Here is a 19,321-nt window from a genome sequence, read left to right as displayed (position 1 = left end):
TTTTTTAAATTATAAAGAAGTCTTTTTAAATACAATGTAGTCTATTGATTTAACCATATCTCTGATCTTGCATTAATAATTCACATACATATATATTAATGAGATGATAGCACTTTAAATGCAACTTGCATTTTGAACTTTTAAGACTGAAATGTGCCTTTCATTTAATGACTTTTCCTTAGTATGTTACACTGTCATAGTCTTCCACGTACATTTGTGTAAATTCACATTCATAAATACTTTGACCGGACCTAAAAAAAAAAAAAAAGAAAAAGAACTTTATATCTCAACATTTTCTGCAACCACCTGCATCCCCCCCCCCTCCCATCCTCCTCCTCCTCCTCCTCCTCCTCCTCCTCTTTCGCAGTCTTTATGTATGCTCACTTAGCACTCTTGACATATTTTTTCTTGCAAAATATGTATTACATGCCCTTTTTCATTATAATACCCTGTAATCATGAGTAAATCCTCTATGTGATTACACAACATGACAGCTTCTTCAATTGACACAGTTATCTTACACTAAAGATTATTTACTTTCTTATAAGTGCCATACAATTTCTGTCATGTAATTATACTAGATCATATTTGTAAGTCATCCACAATTCAGACTGGTTTTGTTGTAAGATTACTTCCACAAAGAGATTGAATACCATTGTCAGTCATTTTTATCCTCTTCATAAACAACAATAGCCATGCTCTGTATGTCGCCATTTTACACAGATAATTTTTCTGTACTATATATTTGGTCACTTCATTCCATTGTTGTATTTCAACAACATTTTACTGTATAAAATACTGACACACATTCGTCAAAACTTATCAGGCATAAAACACAAATACGATTTCCTGAAATGTGGCATAGCAACAATATAATTTTTGTGTGTTCCTAATATTAAGATGAATAAGGTCAATTCCTGTTTCTTTTCAAAAAATGCACATCTCTGCAATGAAGTACATGTCTATACATTCCCAGCAGCTCCTTGTGCCACAGCAGGTGTCATTTGTAGTCATGGCAGAAATGTGTATATTTGTACTGAGTCATCAGAATGGGTCAATTTGTGACTACAAAGCATTAAGCAATGGGGAAGTTTGTATTTGGATCAGGCTGTTCACAAATGGGAGAAAGAATGTTCTAGATAGAGTAATGCTGCTATTTGTAATTACAGCTGACCAGATTCCTCAGTAAACCCAATCCAAGAAACTAAAAATTTCAACACTGTTATTGGAATGTTTATACGTTTTGGCAAGAGCTAACCCATGATCTAAGCTGTGAAGAGGCAGGCAGTGGGAGTACTTTTATTAGTTTCATGAAAGAGAAGGGGTGGAAAACTAAGCACAATTTCTTAAAAAATGACACTCAAAAATATTGAAAAACTGTTTTCCTTAATCCCCAAAAATAATAATGCTGTCACTATGTAATAGATAACAGCATGTACTGTCTACAGTTCACTTAACTGAGATATTCAAGATAGTATGAGATCTGTATCCTTGCCATCAAGCAGGTAATGTTCAGACACATGCATATACTTTCTATGTATATGTTATTAATAATTTTTATATTTGCTAGTAACACAAAAAAATATTGCACATACAAGATTTCTTCCAACTTATAGTGAACTGACATGTCAGCCTGTTTAATGAGGCTAAATACATGTTTGGTGGCAAAGATGATCTGAGCCCTTCCTGTGATTCTATTTGGAACTATACACTGGAGTTGGAAGGGGTAAAGTGGACCTATATAGGTCAACCCTCTGGCTATTGCCCATGATAACAACTACTGTAATCAAGAGAAAAATAGCAGCAACTGCTAGTCACTATCACTCTTTCCTACTGAGATTAGTGGAGCCATTTCTGGATGTTACCATGTAGTTACATACTCATTTAAAATTTCATGAAATTTAATATTTAAAACATATACAGTATAACAACTCCATAAAACAAAAATAATTTTTTCCAGTAACCAGGACAGCAGTCAACTCACACTCTGGCTTAGAATTTGCATTGTTACCAGACAAAGTGCAACAAAATCATTCTTTGCTTGAAAGCAAAACTATCTGTCAACTCACACTCTGGCTTAGAATTTGCACTGTTACCAGACAAAGTGCAACAAAATCATTCTTTGCTTGGAAGCAAAACTATATGGTTGCTCATGAATAATTTATGAAAGTTAATTCCTTATCAATTCCAACACTTCTGTACCTGGTAAGACAGACTTGAGGAGGAATCCATACAAATGACGCACCATGAGAGGCTGTCATTGGATAGTAAGAGGGGCTGATCTTATGGGAACCTGTAAAACGCCTTATCCTCTCATTCAGAACTGTATCGCTAACCTCAGGATTAGTAAGTGTTACTGGTTTTTAAAGTGAGAAATCATACCAAAGCTGAGACAGCACAAAAGCTTTAAAGAACATGTAGCTTATCTGTATACTTGGAAGCTTCATATCAAATATGAGACTCATAAACATCATCAAATCTTATGGAACCCCATCCTTCTAACCCTTCTATATCCTTTCATGAGTTGTCAACTACTGTGTTGCTACAGCAGTTTAGAAACAAGAACAAAAAATTGGAAAAATGTCAATGAATGAGAACTGGAATGGATTCCTCAATGTGGATTTCAAGTTATTAGTGGCAATAGTACAAATGATTATGCTTAAGATACTTCTTTAAGGGAAGTCTTCTGTTTGTCAGACAAAACCTTGTCAAACCTACAGCTAAAAACACTTCTATGGTAGGAAGGATGTAAAGAATACAGGTGGAAGACCACAGGCGTACCAATAATGAAACCTCAAAAATATATTGTGCCACCAGGTAGCACTGAAAGCACTTTTGATATAAAAAGTATGCCTGTTCTATGCAGCCTTTGTATGAAGGCCTACTGTGTAGCTGCCTCCACCAAGATCAGGTTTTGATGGTGAGACAATATCTAACAAAAGAATGCTCAAACCAGCTTAATTGGTCTCTAGCATCCAGGTTAGGTAATGATTTACCATTCACTCCAACGTATATCCTGCACAAGCTAAACAGCAAAGTATGAGGCACATTTGATTCTCCTCCACTTGGAGGAAGGTGAACAAAATTGTCCCTCTCCAAGAGTTTGGATATTGTCTACCAGCCATACATTACGCAAAAAGTTTTAGAAGGCTTTTTGTTGGCACACCATCAAGTTGCCTGTGTTTTATTAATTATTCAGCCATGATAAGATGTAGTATCACGAACATCACACAGAACCAAATCTACAGTTTGAGACATGGACAGAGATTGAATTGTTGCTGGCTGGGCTGCAAGTGACAGCTGCGGTAAGAACGTACGCGTGCTCTGAACTTGAAGCTTGGAGAGAGAATTTGTTGCTTGCCACCAGCATCAACCATGACAAATTACAACAAATGGAATAAAAATTCACTAAATAACTTGCTACGATCACGTTTATAGCAAGCAATGACCAAGACATTCACAGCAGAACATTATAGAATGCTCAGTGGGTGTTGGAGAACATATGACATAGAAGCACAGAACAAGCTTAAACTCGACTGCCATCGTTCGTGACTCCAAATGTAACTCCCATTTTGAAAAAAAGTCATTAAATGAGCTGCTGTTCAGCCTACTCCTATCAACAATTAGTTAATGCAAATGAAGTGCCAGATTCAGGCATCAGTGGCAATAATCTTCGCAAAATGCTCCATCACTGTATGGTCGATGTCGCCAGACATTTCGTAGGATCCTTGCACTGCAGTCAATAGAAATGTTTAAAATTACACCATCTTCAGATATCTGTAGCTGTATTGTATTATTGCAAAACTACATGTATCTGAAGATTATAACATTTAAAAAATCTCTAGGTAGTGTTTAGAGACCCTACTACAGGTCCACTGCTAAACCTAACCTACTGTGTTTTTCAGTGGCTTCCTATACTCATGCTGAGCTAGTGGAATATCTGGAATGCTCAAAGATACTCGTAATGGCCAGTTCTTGCTCGCTTTGATAGTTTCATAACTCACTGGACATGGTACTTGTGACCTGACAGGCTTCAAAGGTCCTCTACAATTAGCTAGTACTTTATTTTTGAAGAGCCTTATAACTGTCACTGAACAGCATTTCTCTATCAACCAGGTAACAGGCCATCTTTGTAGCTGGTCTGAAAATTCTGGAAAGGCTTCAACAGCTGAAAGGTGGATAACATATTTAATATGAGCAGTGGACAATATATTCAGCTACCTATGGCAGACATTCGGGAGGACGATGGTTCAATCCCGCGTCCGGCCATCCTGATTTAGGTTTTCCGTGATTTCCCTAAATCACTCCAGGCAAATGCCAGGATGGTTCCTCTGAAAGGGCACAGCCAACTTCCCCATCCTTCCCTAGTCCGATGAGACTGATGACCACGCTGTCTGGTCTCCTTCCCCAACCAACCAACCAACCTATGGCAGAGAATGACACCATAGTAGTGTGGAATTGCATGGTCTGCCCCAATTTTATAAGGCATAAAGCTTCTGAAAATGTGAGGATTTCAGCAGCTCAACTGGGAAGGGGGGGGGGGGGGGGAGGGGGAGTGGTGGCTGATAACAAAATTCAATAGAACATTATGCACGTTTAAATGGAAGAGCTCTTTGCCTGCAGTATCATTAGCAGATATATAATCACTATACGTACAGACCCACACTACTTCAGAGGCTGCCTGTGTATTGATCATGAAGGGGAGAGACAAGGATGGCAAATTTCTTTAATTAAGCTCGCTATACTACCTTTAGCTGTCTCCCTATTAATGTCATCCTTTTGGTACAGACTATAGCCTCTTCACAATGGTACACCAGTACATTTAAGAGGAGTCCCTTTGAGACAATGGTCCAGTGTCTCCCCAAAGTGAATAGTTATGGTTTCTTAACTTGCCCTGAATAAGTTACAACTGCAAAATCTGGGGCATTTTATCAGTTATGTCTGACTGTCTCTGCCTAATTTTCCTTGCTGCTCACATATGGCAACTGAAAGTTCAGAGGGACCAGAGGGACTGTTTGGTTCCCTCTGGCAGACTTCATAGGGACTGTTTGGTTCCCTCTGGCAGACTTCATAGTCCATTAATTTCATGGAAAGGAATATTGTGGGATGGTCAGACAATTTCTGACATACTTTTTTTCTGAAAATAGTCTTCATTCAGTGTTTTCTGAACTCCTTCTCCAGTACTGTTTACAGAGCACAAACAGTAAATGGATGGTGGGGAATGCAACTTCCACCTGTATCAAATCACTTGGTTCTGATCGATTTTGTAAATCTTCTGTCCATTCTTCAGTGTTACAGAATTTTAGTGTTAGACAAATTAAAATTCTCCTTCCAACAGTTTACGCACATTTCGAAGCTCTTGTAAACAAGTGAGAAATCTGAATTCAGATTAGTTAAGTAATTTTTATGCCAAATTACAAAGTTCAAACTTAAGCTACATAATGTCTTACCATAATATAATGGTGCTATTTCCATGGAGGTTTATTACTCTTCATATTTCGTGTACCTTTAACTGTGTCGTAAACATCTCTAGATATCATACCCAGCTGCGATGTACTAGCAACAGATGAAATGGAAGCCTGTAATAATGAATAAGAATAAAGCATGTGAAGCTTGCCAAACATGCAACATTCGCCACAACTGTACAAATTACAATTAAATGACAAAAAATCAACCTGATCAGTGCCAACTGGTTCCCATACAGGAACAGAGCTGACTGGATGTTCCATTTCTTTGTCAATATCCCTCTCTGCTGATTCTTGTGCAACTTCTTGTATAGGATTTCCTGGTGATCTATCCAAAAGCTGAAATACATAAAATAGAGGTAATCTTACATTCCTTGTATCACATTTTTTCTGGATTTCCGAATGGGTTGTGTAGCTCTATACTGTTGTAATGATCTAATACTTCATTTATACATATGAGTATTGAACAGAATTTCATGCTTTTATGATCAGGGTGGAGACGTGTCTTGACACAAGCACCAGTGAGAATTTCTCATACACTTGAGGTTATTGCACAATTAATTGGCCTGGCTCGGAAAGAGATGGACGATGGTAATGAAAGAATTTCCAGGGGTAGCAAGAACTTATAATGTACAGAACTGTTGAAAAAATTGTAATTTCTAAGTGAAATGGGAACAAGTGATGTGAAAACTTAAAATGCATCAATTGCAGCCATAAAAAAATCCTCTCACTAACAACAAAAACTGATTCAAGTAAATTTGACATTTCATCCTGGAAAAACATGGAAGTCTCATGGAAATCTGTTGATGACACAAAGTCATCACCCTGATCGTGTTATGTTCACGTTATGCTGGATCTGTTTTGGGCAGTGCAAAACAAACAAAATTTTACATGCATTAAATAAAAAAAATAGCAGCTGTTGGTATGTCCCACAGCCTAAGGCATTTGAGTGTCTGGATCACAAGTTTCTCCAATACAAACTAAGGTTTTACAGAATTAATAGTATAGCCAACCAATGGATAATATTACATCTAACCAAAGAATGTAGGAATAATTCAACCAATGTAAGCAGGGAAGAAATTCTCATAACCTCTCCTCCTATAGAAAAAGACACTGACCATTTCCTCCACTGAGTTCCCATAATTCCAGTTTCTCTACCAATCAGTGCCTCGCACTATTGATGCCACCTCCCTCTACACTAACATTCCTAATTCCCATGGCTTTACCACTATTGAAAACTACCACCGCCCAGATGATTTCAAACCTACAACCTCCTTCCTAGTCATCATGACCTTACCCACAATTACTCCACCTTCGAATGCATCATCTACAAGCAAATCTACAGGACAGAAATGGCCACCCACTTGCCACCATCCGATGCCAACCTATTCATAGACTGTCTAAAGGAATTCCATCCTAACCACCTAGAATCCCAAACCCTGATGACATCTTCATGATCTGAACCTTATCCAAATTCCTCCAAAACTTTAACATCTTTTCTCCCATTTGCTTTACCTGGTCCTCTTCGACCCAATAAGTCACCTTACTCAATGACAGTTACACGAGTACCACTGTCCATATTAAACCTACCAACCATCAGCAGTACCTCCACTTCGACTTCTGCCACCTTTTCCGCACAGCCTAGCCGACCATCTGTAGTGATGAGCAATCCCTCTCAAAATATACCAGCCGCCAAGGAACACTCCTCTGACGACTCGGTACCACCCAGGACTGGAGTAACTAAATCACTTTTTTCACCAGGGTTTCGACTGTCTCTTGTGATGCCCTGAAATGAGGAATATCCTACCCACTATCCTTCCCACCCCTCCCACAACGGCATTCCACCACCCACCAACTCTATACAGTACCCCATTCATCTCTACTCCAGTCTGTGGCACCTGGATATCGCCTACCAACATCAGCTTTTCTGAATTGGACAGGTGGGAATTGTCCCTGTAATTTATCTTACATTCCCATAACACCCAGACCTCAACAGTTATTAGTTCCTATCTTTCATCCACCTATCCCCTTACTTGCTCCCACTCCAGTTTTCTATTCTACCCAACACACCCACAAGTCTTTTTTCCACCCTCCACTACTTATCTGCTACCACATCCCCCCCCCCCCCCCCCAAAACTTCCAACTGCACCCAACTGCCCTACCCTGTCCCTGGCGCATGGTCCAACAAGCAGCACTTTGCTATCCCCACCCCTACCCTACTGCCCGCTCCTTCTCACTGACCTCAAGAACTGAACCATGATTTTGGCAGAGGAAATGGCAAGACGTTACAGATTACAGAAAGATAGGACCTTAATGGAAAAAGATGAAAGATTAATCAGGAAAAATCTGAGTGAGAAGCAGTTTCTTAAAGTTAATCTAAGAAAATTATAAACTATTTCACAATACAAAATTACTGAAATCTATATAAAAATACAATAATGAAAGCACTACATCAGTGATCTGTAGATAACATCACAAGGACTTCAGATTCTTGAGAAGTAATGTATGGAATCTACATCTAACATCACTGCAAGTTCGTTGCAATGGTCAAGGTGTGGCACAAGTGATTCAAGGAAGAACACATCATTAGCTGATTACATATGATCTTTAATGCCACACCACATTACCGATACCACTGTCCAGCAAGTGGATACCCTCATTATTGCAGACCAGTTAGTTATAGTGGCAGCCATTGTCCTGGAGGTCAGATTGAGCACTGGACTTGTAATGGACATTCAGTGGCCTCCATACAGTTGTGCCATTCTTTGATGAATTTTCATTCTCTGCACCCCTTTCACTGTAAGGAAACACACTACTCCTCCCCCAATGCTCTTCTTTTAAAGCCTACATGTCTGTTTTCAGCATGGTCAACATATGCATGTGCTTGCTCTGTCACACCTGTTGACGCATGCACATGCCCATGCCCACTCTGTCCTCATGTGGGCATGCGCCCATGTCCCTAGCAGCGTGTTAGGAGCCTCCCTACTCTTATAGGGAACATACCTTCTTCTGCAGGCAATGGCAGTACGATTCCTTCAACAGTTTTCATTTTACAGCGTCCAGTTTATTTCTTTCTGAATAACTCAATTACATCAGAACGTTAGGTCCAAGATTTTATGAAGATGGACAATATGGACTAAAAGACAAAATAATTTAATCTATAACAGTTGCCTTGCAATGATGAGAGACTGAATTCAATATTTATCTTTATCTTAATCATATGTGAAAAAACTTACAACATGGGTAGAGAAAACCTACTCACCAAGTGGCAGCAAATGGAAATAAACAGAAATTCAATACACTTTTGCACTGTCATTTAGTGAGCAAAATATGAGCTTAATGAGTATCCAACCACACATGCGACTTCCTAGCACATAAATCAGTTAGGTTCTCAACAGGACTAAACTGACATATGTAATCATGATTTTAGAAGTACCCAAAGGAAATGCTATAGGGCCATTAGAGTTTACAATACATATAATAAATGATCTAGTGGATAATGTCAGAAGCTTTGTGGAGTTGTTTACAGATGATGCTGCTGTCTATAGGGTGGTTTCAATAACAGAAGACTGTAGCAAAATGCAGGAAGACTAGTAGAGGATTGACAACTGGCTTGGCTGTTGATCCTGAACAGAAATAAATGTACAACATATTGTGCATAAACAGGTAAAGACACACTTTACTGTTTCATTTTGGTACTGGTAATAAATTGCTGGAATAGTAACAACTGTACATCTGAAATGGAATGTCCACATAAAACTAACTGTAGGAAATACAGATGCTAGGCTGAGACTCACTGGAAAGTATTATAGGAATGTAATTCATTAACAAAACAAGTGGCTCAAAAGCATTTGTTTGATTGATTCCTCAATATTGCTCTTCAGTCTGAATATCTTACCACAATGGAATAATAAGAGAGATAGGAAAGACCCAATGAAGAGCAGCACATTTCACGATCATTTAGGAAGTGTACGAGCATTATGGATAGGCTCAACAAAATCCAATGGAAGACACTATAAGAGGTACACTGAGCATCATTTACTATTGTAAATGTAAGAGCATATGTTCTAAGAACCAACACATTATTTACTCCCACATACAATTTGCAAATGGAACAGGGTAGAGACAAATTCATAGTGGTACAGAAAGTATCCCCCACCATGTATCAATAGATGGCTCATAGAGCATACATGTAGATGTAGAATGACAAAAAACTGCTAGGTTTTGTAACCAGGGGCTACTTCTGCTAGAGTCATACATCCTCCTTTCTAAACAGTGTAAAATAATTTAGTTACAAATACGTGTGATGATGGAAGACAACTGCTTGTCACATATGCAAAATCCATTTCACCACTACTAAAAGAATAAAAATTGCATATTCTATTTTGTAAAGTAATATCACAAATTCTATTCAAATTGTCACCTAAAATTACCAATCAAGAAAATTTATCTATCCAAGTTTTCTTCAGCTTGTAACAAGAAGTCACTATCAACATTTACTAACTTTTTACTCAACATGCAAACAGAACAAAACAAGACACTTGGTGCCACTGCATCAAGCATCTACATCAATACCCAGCAAATCACTGCAAAATGCATGATAGAGGATATTTTGTACTGTTATTTGTCGCTTGGTTTCCTCTTTCAGCTTGAATGGAGCGTGGAGAAAAAATTTAATATTTTTATGCCTCCATATGTATCTAAACTTTATCTTGTTTCTATAGTTGTACTACATTTTATGAAAAATGTTTTCAAAGAATCCCAAGCAAGATTACCGAGACTCTTGGCGACTATCTTGTGCTAACAAACTGCTAGTTAGAAAATCTAGCAGAATATCTCTGAATTACTTTGAGTGCATCAATCAACAGCTGGCAAGTATCTCAAACAAAGTAACATTACTTAAGAACATGTCACAAAAGGATCTTCTATGCAGTCTCCTTCGCACCTGGTCTATATTTTTCTGCAATTATCTTAATAAATATAAGTAGATTATTTACACTCTCGGTATTATTTTTGTATGTTTGTCTCAGTTCAGCTCCCATATGAGATGTCAGTAGCAACTGTTTGCTATTTTTTATTTTTTGATAAATTTCAATATTTGTTTAACACTTTGTCAAATTGTATATTTAATACTTTAGCTACAAACAATATGCTAGTTAGTTCTCATTTGTTTCATTTTTTTGCAAGGTGAAATATCTTCAGCATTTACATTCGAATGTACATAGTCAGTTGAAGTTTTGTTGTGCAGCTCATTGCACGGTAAGTACTGTTTCTTGTCTAGTATTCAGTAGTTCTTTCTTAACAGCAATTTAAATGTAGGTTGGTGTTTTCCTGATATTATAAAATTTGTGTCATGTATGCAGATGTTGCAGTAAGTTATGAAGCCTGGGAAAATGTGAAAATTGTCTGTTATTTTTTCACTGGGGTGATCTTAGTGGAGAAGTTAATGAAGTATCAGATGAGGCTCTTCCATGAAATTTCAGATTATGCAGGCTGGACAAGGAAAGAAAGATTTGTGACCTTTAATAGAATTAGAAAGAGCTTATTTTGAATTAAATTGGCAGAGGAGAGAGAGAATGGGAATTGGGACAGAGCAACAAATAAAAAGCAAAAGAAGAAAAAGCTGAAAATCACATTTGAAATTCCAATTAGCAACCATTCTGACTTCTCTGAAACAGATTTAAATCGAAGTATGGTGAATCAGAAACATAGAAGCAACATTAAAGTTGCTGTAACCAAGAAAGAACAAGGGTTTGTTGCTATGGTGCATTCATTGCAATGTGCAAGCCAGCTACTACAGGAAAAGCTAGGTGTAAGATTCCTTATCATAAGCAACATCAAACGTAAGTAAAATATAAACATACAGTAACAAATATTGAAATAAACAGTGACCGTGTAGCTTGAAACTAGAAGCATGTGGTTGTGCGTTGTTACTGCAGAGTATTTCTCAGATAATAATTGTAATGATCATCGTGAATTAGGAAACTTTCACATGTTTAAGAGAACACGTTCCACATCATTACGAAAGAATCGTGTTCATGATCCATGGAACAAGTAATATAACTAACTAACTAACTAGACTCATTTTATAGTTCGTGGAGATTTCAATATGGATGACTTAAAATTTTTCTGACAAATCCAATCCGATTTCAGTGGTGACTTTTCCAACTATAGTGTGCAGTAACAATTAATAGGTAAAAATGTTTATCCTATCGTTAATATACTATCTAGTCAGGATGCCCAGGCACAGTTAATGAGGTTGAAAAATGTAGCACATTGTACAGTCCTGAGACACAACAAGAGGCTCATTAATGATTCTAAGATGCACTGCAATATTTTACAAAGAAGATAAGAAGAGATGGAATGAGATATTGCATATATGCAGACAGATTAATGTGAACTTTTAATATTGCATGAAAAATTTGTATCAATGTTTGAAATTAGCTTCCCTAGAAGTCAGCCAGAAAGTCTAAAAAAAGTAAAACATGGATAACTAAAGAGATTAAAATACCATACAAAAAGAAAAAAAGAAATGTCCATGAAAGGAAGAACTAATAAAGGTCCTGAATAAATTGTATATAAATATTTATTATTTTCAGGACATTTATTAAAATGTTCCAGAAATAAATATATCATGAGAAATTATTTGTTACTAATAATGGAATTAAAACTTTATGAAATATTATGAAATGAGAGACAACATAACTAGTCAGTGCACAAGATACTATCACAACTTAACTGAATGACTTTGTTGTGACTTGTAACAATTACATTGATCAAGTATTTTTAATGCTCACCTTCTAAATCCTATAACAAAAGAAGGATCAAATAGCTCAATTCAAGAAGCAAGCAAATACTTTAATATCACTCCATACCCTGACTGTGTTGCTGTCAAGCCAAGCAGACACACACGACACATTTAAAAAAAAACACAACAACAGTAAACGACATTATTGAGAAAGTTGTTAACTAATTTCACACAAATGAGTCAGATTTAAATTTTGACAAATAATGGGAGGGAGAGGGAGAAAAGAGTGTGTGTGTGTGTGTGTGTGTGTGTGTGTGTGTGTGTGTGTGTGTGAGAGAGAGAGAGAGAGAGAGAGAGAGAGAGAGAGAGAGAGAGAGAGAGAGAGAGAGAGAGAGAGAGGGGGGGGGGGGGGGGCATTCTACCTCTTTGTTCTGGTTCCGGAAATAAATTTATCTCTTTGCTCTATAATCATAGATAGACTCATTTGATATGTATAATCTAGAGGTATTTGCAGAAGTAAAGCTGGGAGGGTGGGTTGTGAGTTGTGTGTGCATGGACAGCTCAGTCGGTAGAGCACGTGTCCACAAAATACAAAGGTCCCATGTTCAAGTCCCAAGGTAGGACACAGTTTAATCTGCCAGGAAGTTTTAAATTAAATTTATATTACAAAACAAATGAAAAATTCTATCAGAAAATCAAGCTGTTCAAAAAACTGCCCAAATAGATTGAAGAGCTAATTAAACATAACATAAAAAAGGAGTTTAAGTTTATTTCTTAAATAATACATACTAAATGTAAAGGATTATTTAGGTAAGACAAAGTGTGGAATGATAAAATGCAATGCAAATTAATAACAAAATACATATGTTATTCTTCAATATACTTTGGACAGTGCAATGCGTGTTATTGGAAAAGTGTATGCACAAGAACTGTGAAGGATAATGCTAACCTCTTTTCATCTTTTTGAGATTAACATTCTCTCCATTGTGTTGGGATGCCGACTCAGTTGAAAAGGTAGGGCTATAATAATGGAATTTATACCAGTGGAAAGGCTGTACGTGTGAGTACTGATAATCCTGATCAAGCTGTGTGTGTGTGTGTGTGTGTGTGTGTGTGTGTGTGTGTGTGTGTGTGTGTGTGTTTGAAAAATTATGTGTGTGGATGAGCAAATAACTAATAAAGGAATTAACTAACTTACATGCTAATTAACAGATGAAGTATGTTGGAATGAATATTTAAGTTGTTTCTCCTTAATAAAGCCTCCTACACTATGGATAAATTTCTCAACAGACAAAAGTAGTCTACAAAAAACCTGTAAAAGGCCAGCATGTAGCCACATAATTTTAAGATACTGGAGTTGGATAAAAATGTGAAAACATCATGAGAAATGCATGGTTGAACATAAATGCAGATGCTAGCCAAGCCTGTGGGTTGTGCTGTTCTTTCTGACTATGAACGACACCTGTGCAATGTCCTCAGTATGTTGCAAGAGTCAGCCACGGTCAGAACAGTTGTTCCGTGTAGTTGTGAATGCATTATGTCATAGCTCATTGCAGTCGAACTTAGGCAAATTGTTTGTAGTCATAGTCATACAGTCATATTGAATATTTAAACAGCATACAGGGAAAGCAGAAAAACGTCACACACTAAGTCACAATGCATACAAAAGAGTGTGTTCGATGATCATCACAACCGGTCATGGAAAAGGATTGTGGAAAAAATTATGATGAAGACAGTTGCTAAATCACTGCAGAACTGAATGTCACACTCACACAAAGCCACTAATCAGTGACAAATACCAAAAACAGGAAAACATCATGCAAAAGCCATAATACCTGGACTATGGTGCAATGGAAGAAAGTCATTTGGTTAGATGACCCTTGTTTCACACTGTTTCCAGCTCCTGGCCGAGTTTAGGTCCTAATAGTGAAACAGGCAGAGGGTTCATTGACGACTGTTCATTGGATTCTATGAGCCCCTGTGGTTACTCGGCAAGGTCACATTACTGCTAAGGATTATATGACCATTTTGGGTGATCAGGCATATCCCATGGTACAATGTTTGTTCTTCAATGGTGATGCTGTGTTCCAAGATGACAATGCCCTTGTTCAAGCCAGTCACTGTTACCTGAACTTGCCACCATTCTACAAGAACCTTGAAAATATACAGGACCTGTATTTATCCATTCCAAGACATGTGGTTGTTCTGAATGCCAACTGGTTTCCTACACCACATTACGCATGGTAATATGTTGTGTTTATGGAGTTCCCACAATTATGTTAAAAACTTAAACTAACTTAAGCTAAGGACAACACACACACCCATGCCCGAGGGAGGACTCGAACCTCCGATGGCGGTAGCCTCCCAGACTAGGACAAGAGGCATCAGACCACGCGGCTACCCCACGCAGCTGTCCTCATGTAAGAAATTATCTGTCAGACAACTGTGAACAAAACAATAATGCCCCTGAAGCCTATTTTAAGTGGGATTATGCTATTTAAAGCAGCAGTAAAATCTATGTCTAATGAAGAAGTTTCATACACCACTTTTATTTGTGGGTAATGTTTAAATTTTTTGTCTGCTTATAGAATACTTTTGTGGTCTACTGGAAGCAGTGTTGGTTGCTGACTTGGGAATTCCATTGCCGGTAGTCACCACTGATTTTTCTGTGGAGAGAAGGGGTGGATTGTGGTACACTCAGCCATGTATAATGAAACAAAAACTTTGTTACCAAAAATGCAGCGATACAGTCTGACTCCGCCAAAGTGGCGTCAAATGAAAAGCCTAGAGCCACACACCTATTTATCAGCTCCCTGACTAAACTGTATCATCTGTTATGAGTGAACTTCATTCAACTTACATAGTTTGGAGAGAGAAGAAGAGTCGTGGGAAGGTGGTGCCATTGTACTGGGCAAGAAAAAAAATAAAAGAAAAAAATAAGCACAGAGAATTCCTGAGAAACAAATTACCAGATGAATGAACGTAGATGGCTCAATGACTTGGGGCACAACATTGGTACCAATCTGACGAGGATTTTTAAATTGTATCATGCTCTTCGTTGGATATTCATGATAGATAGCTAAATATAGATTTTAACGAGAGTGCACAAAATCTGAATTTTTTATTGCAAGGTTGAGGAAATTCTCCTTTAACGCAACGAACTGTCAAACATTTTATTTAGCAATTACTAATAAACTTTCATTAAGAAAGACAATGTAGTTGTCCTGCTGTCAAGCAGCAAAATGTCTCCCTGGACAAAGGTGGAGTGACATGGTTAATACAAAGCTCTATGGTGATTGTGCACTTACAAGGCATGTGTGCAACTGACAGAAAATGGCATAGCAAGCTGGAAGTTGATAGCTGGCTGCACTGAGAGGAAATCAATACAAAAAGACAAATTCATGCAGATCAGTGCATGTTGATTGTTGATTTTTGTTGGAAGTTGTTGAGTATCAGGCTACCAGGCATATACAAGGTAGTATGTACATTTGGAGCCACCCTTCTAATACAAAAACTGCTGGATGAACGAAAATTGAAAAATCAGGTGGTATGAGATGGGAGAGTGAAAAATCCCTGAGCCATTTTGGAAGCCACCTTGTTGGCTGCAAATCTTGATTTTTCAAATGAAAAAGGGGTTATGTGACATTAAATAGAAAATTAAATAATAAAAACCATTATGCCTTTCATTTGAAAGTAGCCTCAGTCAGTTCTGAGTTATTATTGATGTGTCTCCCTTAAAGACACTATGAAAACTGATGGCATTAACACAAGCCAAGTGCATTGAGACAGCTGAGTAAAAACCATCACTCTCCCAGTGACATACTTTTCACAGATGATCTCTATGTGAATGGTGATGTAATTGAAGAAAATCACAGATAATAGTCAGGTGTCAACCAGCACAGGATGGATCCATCAAAGGTAGTCGGAGCATCAAAAGTGATGGTCTTGTGTGGAATATGGGGCTCTCCTATTGCAACATCATAGATGTTCACAGAGGTCCAGTGGAATGGCCACCATATTCTCCAGATTTAAATCCATTAGATTTCTCTCTGTAGAACATGTGAAGGCGACTGTGTATGAAACCACACTGGTTTCAGCTCTCAGAGAATGCAGACGTGTGTGCAAGTTGCATTTGCATGAGTGTGTGTGTGTGCGTGTGTGTATGTGTGTGTGTCTACTGCTGACAAAGGCCTTAATGGCCGAAAGCTATAATTGTGTGAATCTTTTTGTTGTGCGTATTGTGACTCAGCATCTCTGCTATATGGTAAGTAACATGTTGCACCAAAGATGGTAGCTTGCAAAATGATTGCCATGTTAGTAATATAGCCTCAGGTTTCCCCCATCTCCCATTTCATACTACTTGACTTTAAATTTCTGTTTATCCATCAGTTTTTGTTTTATAATGGTGGTTCTACACCTATGTGAAACACTGCAGACCATACAAAGGTTTAAAAAGTCTGAAGATTGTTTTCTTTTTCTTTTAAGTTGAATAAGATCTGAGGTCAACGTGGTGAGCATATAATTTAACAGCCCCAATCTGCAGTAGAGGGTACTTGATACACATTCATTTAACAGCAGTTCTCTTTGTGTCATATTTTAATGGCCTTCAGTAGTGGGTAAAAAATTAGATGTATTTCTTCTACTATACTGGTTTTCAAACTGTAGCCATTTAGAATATGAGTGTAGAGCATGTCCTTTGTACCACACAATGCAGTATGAACAGCACACAAATGTCACTACACCAACCAGAATGAGGTAGTTTTATGTCATACCTGAAATTAATAACGTGTGCATCACATTCAGGATGTGCTTTTCATTTGGCACCATTTAGGAGAATTTGTGACTTCTGGACTGCTACAAACATGGTGAACATTATTCACAGTTCCTAAATAAATAGTCTTCACAAAAATAATGGAATGTTCCACATTATTATCCATTCCTAACACACATGTTGAACATAGCCACAATAAAACTGGTTGCTTGCAGTCTTTACAAAAATAAACAAAATTTAATAAATTCTAAATTCTGACTACTGATGAGGAAGGTACTCCATAGTATATATTACACATGATCATATGAATACCAAGGACCTTTGATTATCACATTTAATAAACTGTTTTGATTTGGAAATTCAATTAACTGTAACAATAAAAAAAAATCCACCACAACCACCACCACCACCACCACTACTACATATATTGATTGTATAGTCTAGAAAACCAACGAATCCATTACTGACAAATTCAAAAGCATAAATGCCATAAAAGCAAGTCCCTAAGAAGAAAACAATATTTATCGCCTACATTTAATTTAATATATGTATAGCCAAAAGAAGACAACCAGAGTTTTCAATGAAAACTTTAAAGGCAGTAACAATAACTGCACAAAGTGCCAAAAAGAGTTCTCTTAACATATCAGAAATGACACTACAAGTGAAAGAAACAAACAATTTAATTAAATTAGTGGTTAACTAATTTTCCCTCTTTCGGCTTTATAAAGCGTGAATATATATATATAATGATGATGTCAATAAAATAGAAAGAAACTTCCACATGGGAAAAATATATTAAAAACAAAGATTCCAAGACTTACCAAGCGGGAAAACGCCGGCAGACAGGCACAAGAACAAAACACACAAACACACACACACAGAATTACTAGCTTTCGCAACCGATGGTTGCTTCTTCAGGAAGGAGAGGGAAAGACGAAAAGATGTGGGTTTTAAGGGAGAGGGTAAGGAGTCATTCCAATCCCGGGAGCGGAAAGACTTCCCTTAGGGGGAAAAAAAGGACAGGTGTACACTCGCGCGCACGCCCACACACCCACACACACCAAAAGAAGACAACCAGAGTTTTCAATGAAAACTTTAAAGGCAGTAACAATAACTGAACAAAGTGCCAAAAAGAGTTCTCTTAACATATCAGAAATGACACTACAAGTGAAAGTGTGTGTGTGTGTGTGTGCGTGCGTGTGTGTGTGTGCGTGCGTGTGCGTGCGCGAGTGTACACCTGTCCTTTTTTCCCCCCTAAGGGAAGTCTCTCCGCTCCCGGGATTGGAATGACTCCTTACCCTCTCCCTTAAAACCCACATCCTTTCGTCTTTCCCTCTCCTTCCTGAAGAAGCAACCATCGGTTGCGAAAGTTAGTAATTCTGTGTGTGTTTGTTTGTGTGTTTTGTTCTTGTGCCTGTCTGCCGGCGTTTTCCCTCGCTTGGTAAGTCTTGGAATATATATATATATATATATATATATATATATATATATATATATATATATATATAAGCGCCGGCAGACAGGCACATGAACAAAACACACAAACACACACACAGAATTACAAGCTTTCGCAACTGGCAGTTGCTTCGTCAGGAAGGAAGGAAGGAAGGAGAGGGAAAAATGAAAGGGTGTGGGTTTTAAGGGAGAGGGTAAGGAGTCATTCCAATCCCGGGAGCGGAAAGACTTCCCTTAGGGGAAAAAAAGGGCAGGTGTACACTCGCACACACACACACACACATATCCATCCGCACATACACAGACACAAGCAGACATATTTAAAGGCAAAGAGTAAAGGGCAGAGGGCAGAGATGTCAGTCGAGGCGGAAGTACAGAGGCAAAGAAGTTGTTGAAAGACAGGTGAGGTATGAGCGGCGGCAACTTGAAATTAGCGGAGGTTGAGGCCTGGCGGATATCGAGAAGAGAGGATATACTGAAGGGCGAGTTCCCATCTCCGGAGTTCGGATAGGTTGGTGTTGGTGGGAAGTATCCAGATAACTCGGACGGTGTAACATTGTGCCAAGATGTGCTGGCCGTGCATCAAGGCATGTTTAGCCACAGGGTGATCCTCATTACCAACAAACACTGTCTGCCTGTGTCCATTCATGCGAATGGACAGTTTGTTGCTGGTCATTCCCACATAGAAAGCATCACAGTGCAGGCAGGTCAGTTGGTAAATCACGTGGGTGCTTTCACATGTGGCTCTCCCTTTGATCGTGTACACCTTCCGGGTTACAGGACTGGAGTAGGTGGTGGTGGGAGGGTGCATAGGACAGGTTTTACACCGGGGGCGGTTGCAAGGGTTTGACTCCATCAAACTCCTCACCCCACCGTCACCTC

At 38.2% G+C, this 19,321-nt stretch overlaps 1 protein-coding gene across 11 annotated transcripts in view; it reads right to left on the bottom strand.

Annotated features, from left to right (window-relative positions):
* LOC126268066 (centrobin) overlaps nucleotides 1-19,321 on the bottom strand; it is a 245,520-nt gene that overhangs the window by 5,613 nt on the left and 220,586 nt on the right. For all 11 annotated transcript variants that reach the window (XM_049973525.1, XM_049973550.1, XM_049973505.1 and 8 more), the window contains 2 exons: nucleotides 5,676-5,804; nucleotides 5,451-5,579 (listed from right to left, as the gene is read on the bottom strand). In XM_049973525.1, coding sequence (XP_049829482.1) covers nucleotides 5,466-5,579; nucleotides 5,676-5,804 — 243 coding nt within the window. In that variant the 3' untranslated portion in view covers nucleotides 5,451-5,465. The remainder of the gene's footprint in view (nucleotides 1-5,450; nucleotides 5,580-5,675; nucleotides 5,805-19,321) is intronic.

This window comes from Schistocerca gregaria, chromosome 1, assembly GCF_023897955.1.
Source record: "Schistocerca gregaria isolate iqSchGreg1 chromosome 1, iqSchGreg1.2, whole genome shotgun sequence".
In the NCBI taxonomy this organism is placed as follows: Eukaryota; Metazoa; Arthropoda; class Insecta; order Orthoptera; family Acrididae; genus Schistocerca; species Schistocerca gregaria.
The sequence above is the reverse complement of the archived record's forward strand: the minus strand, read 5'-3'. Positions and strand labels throughout refer to the sequence as shown.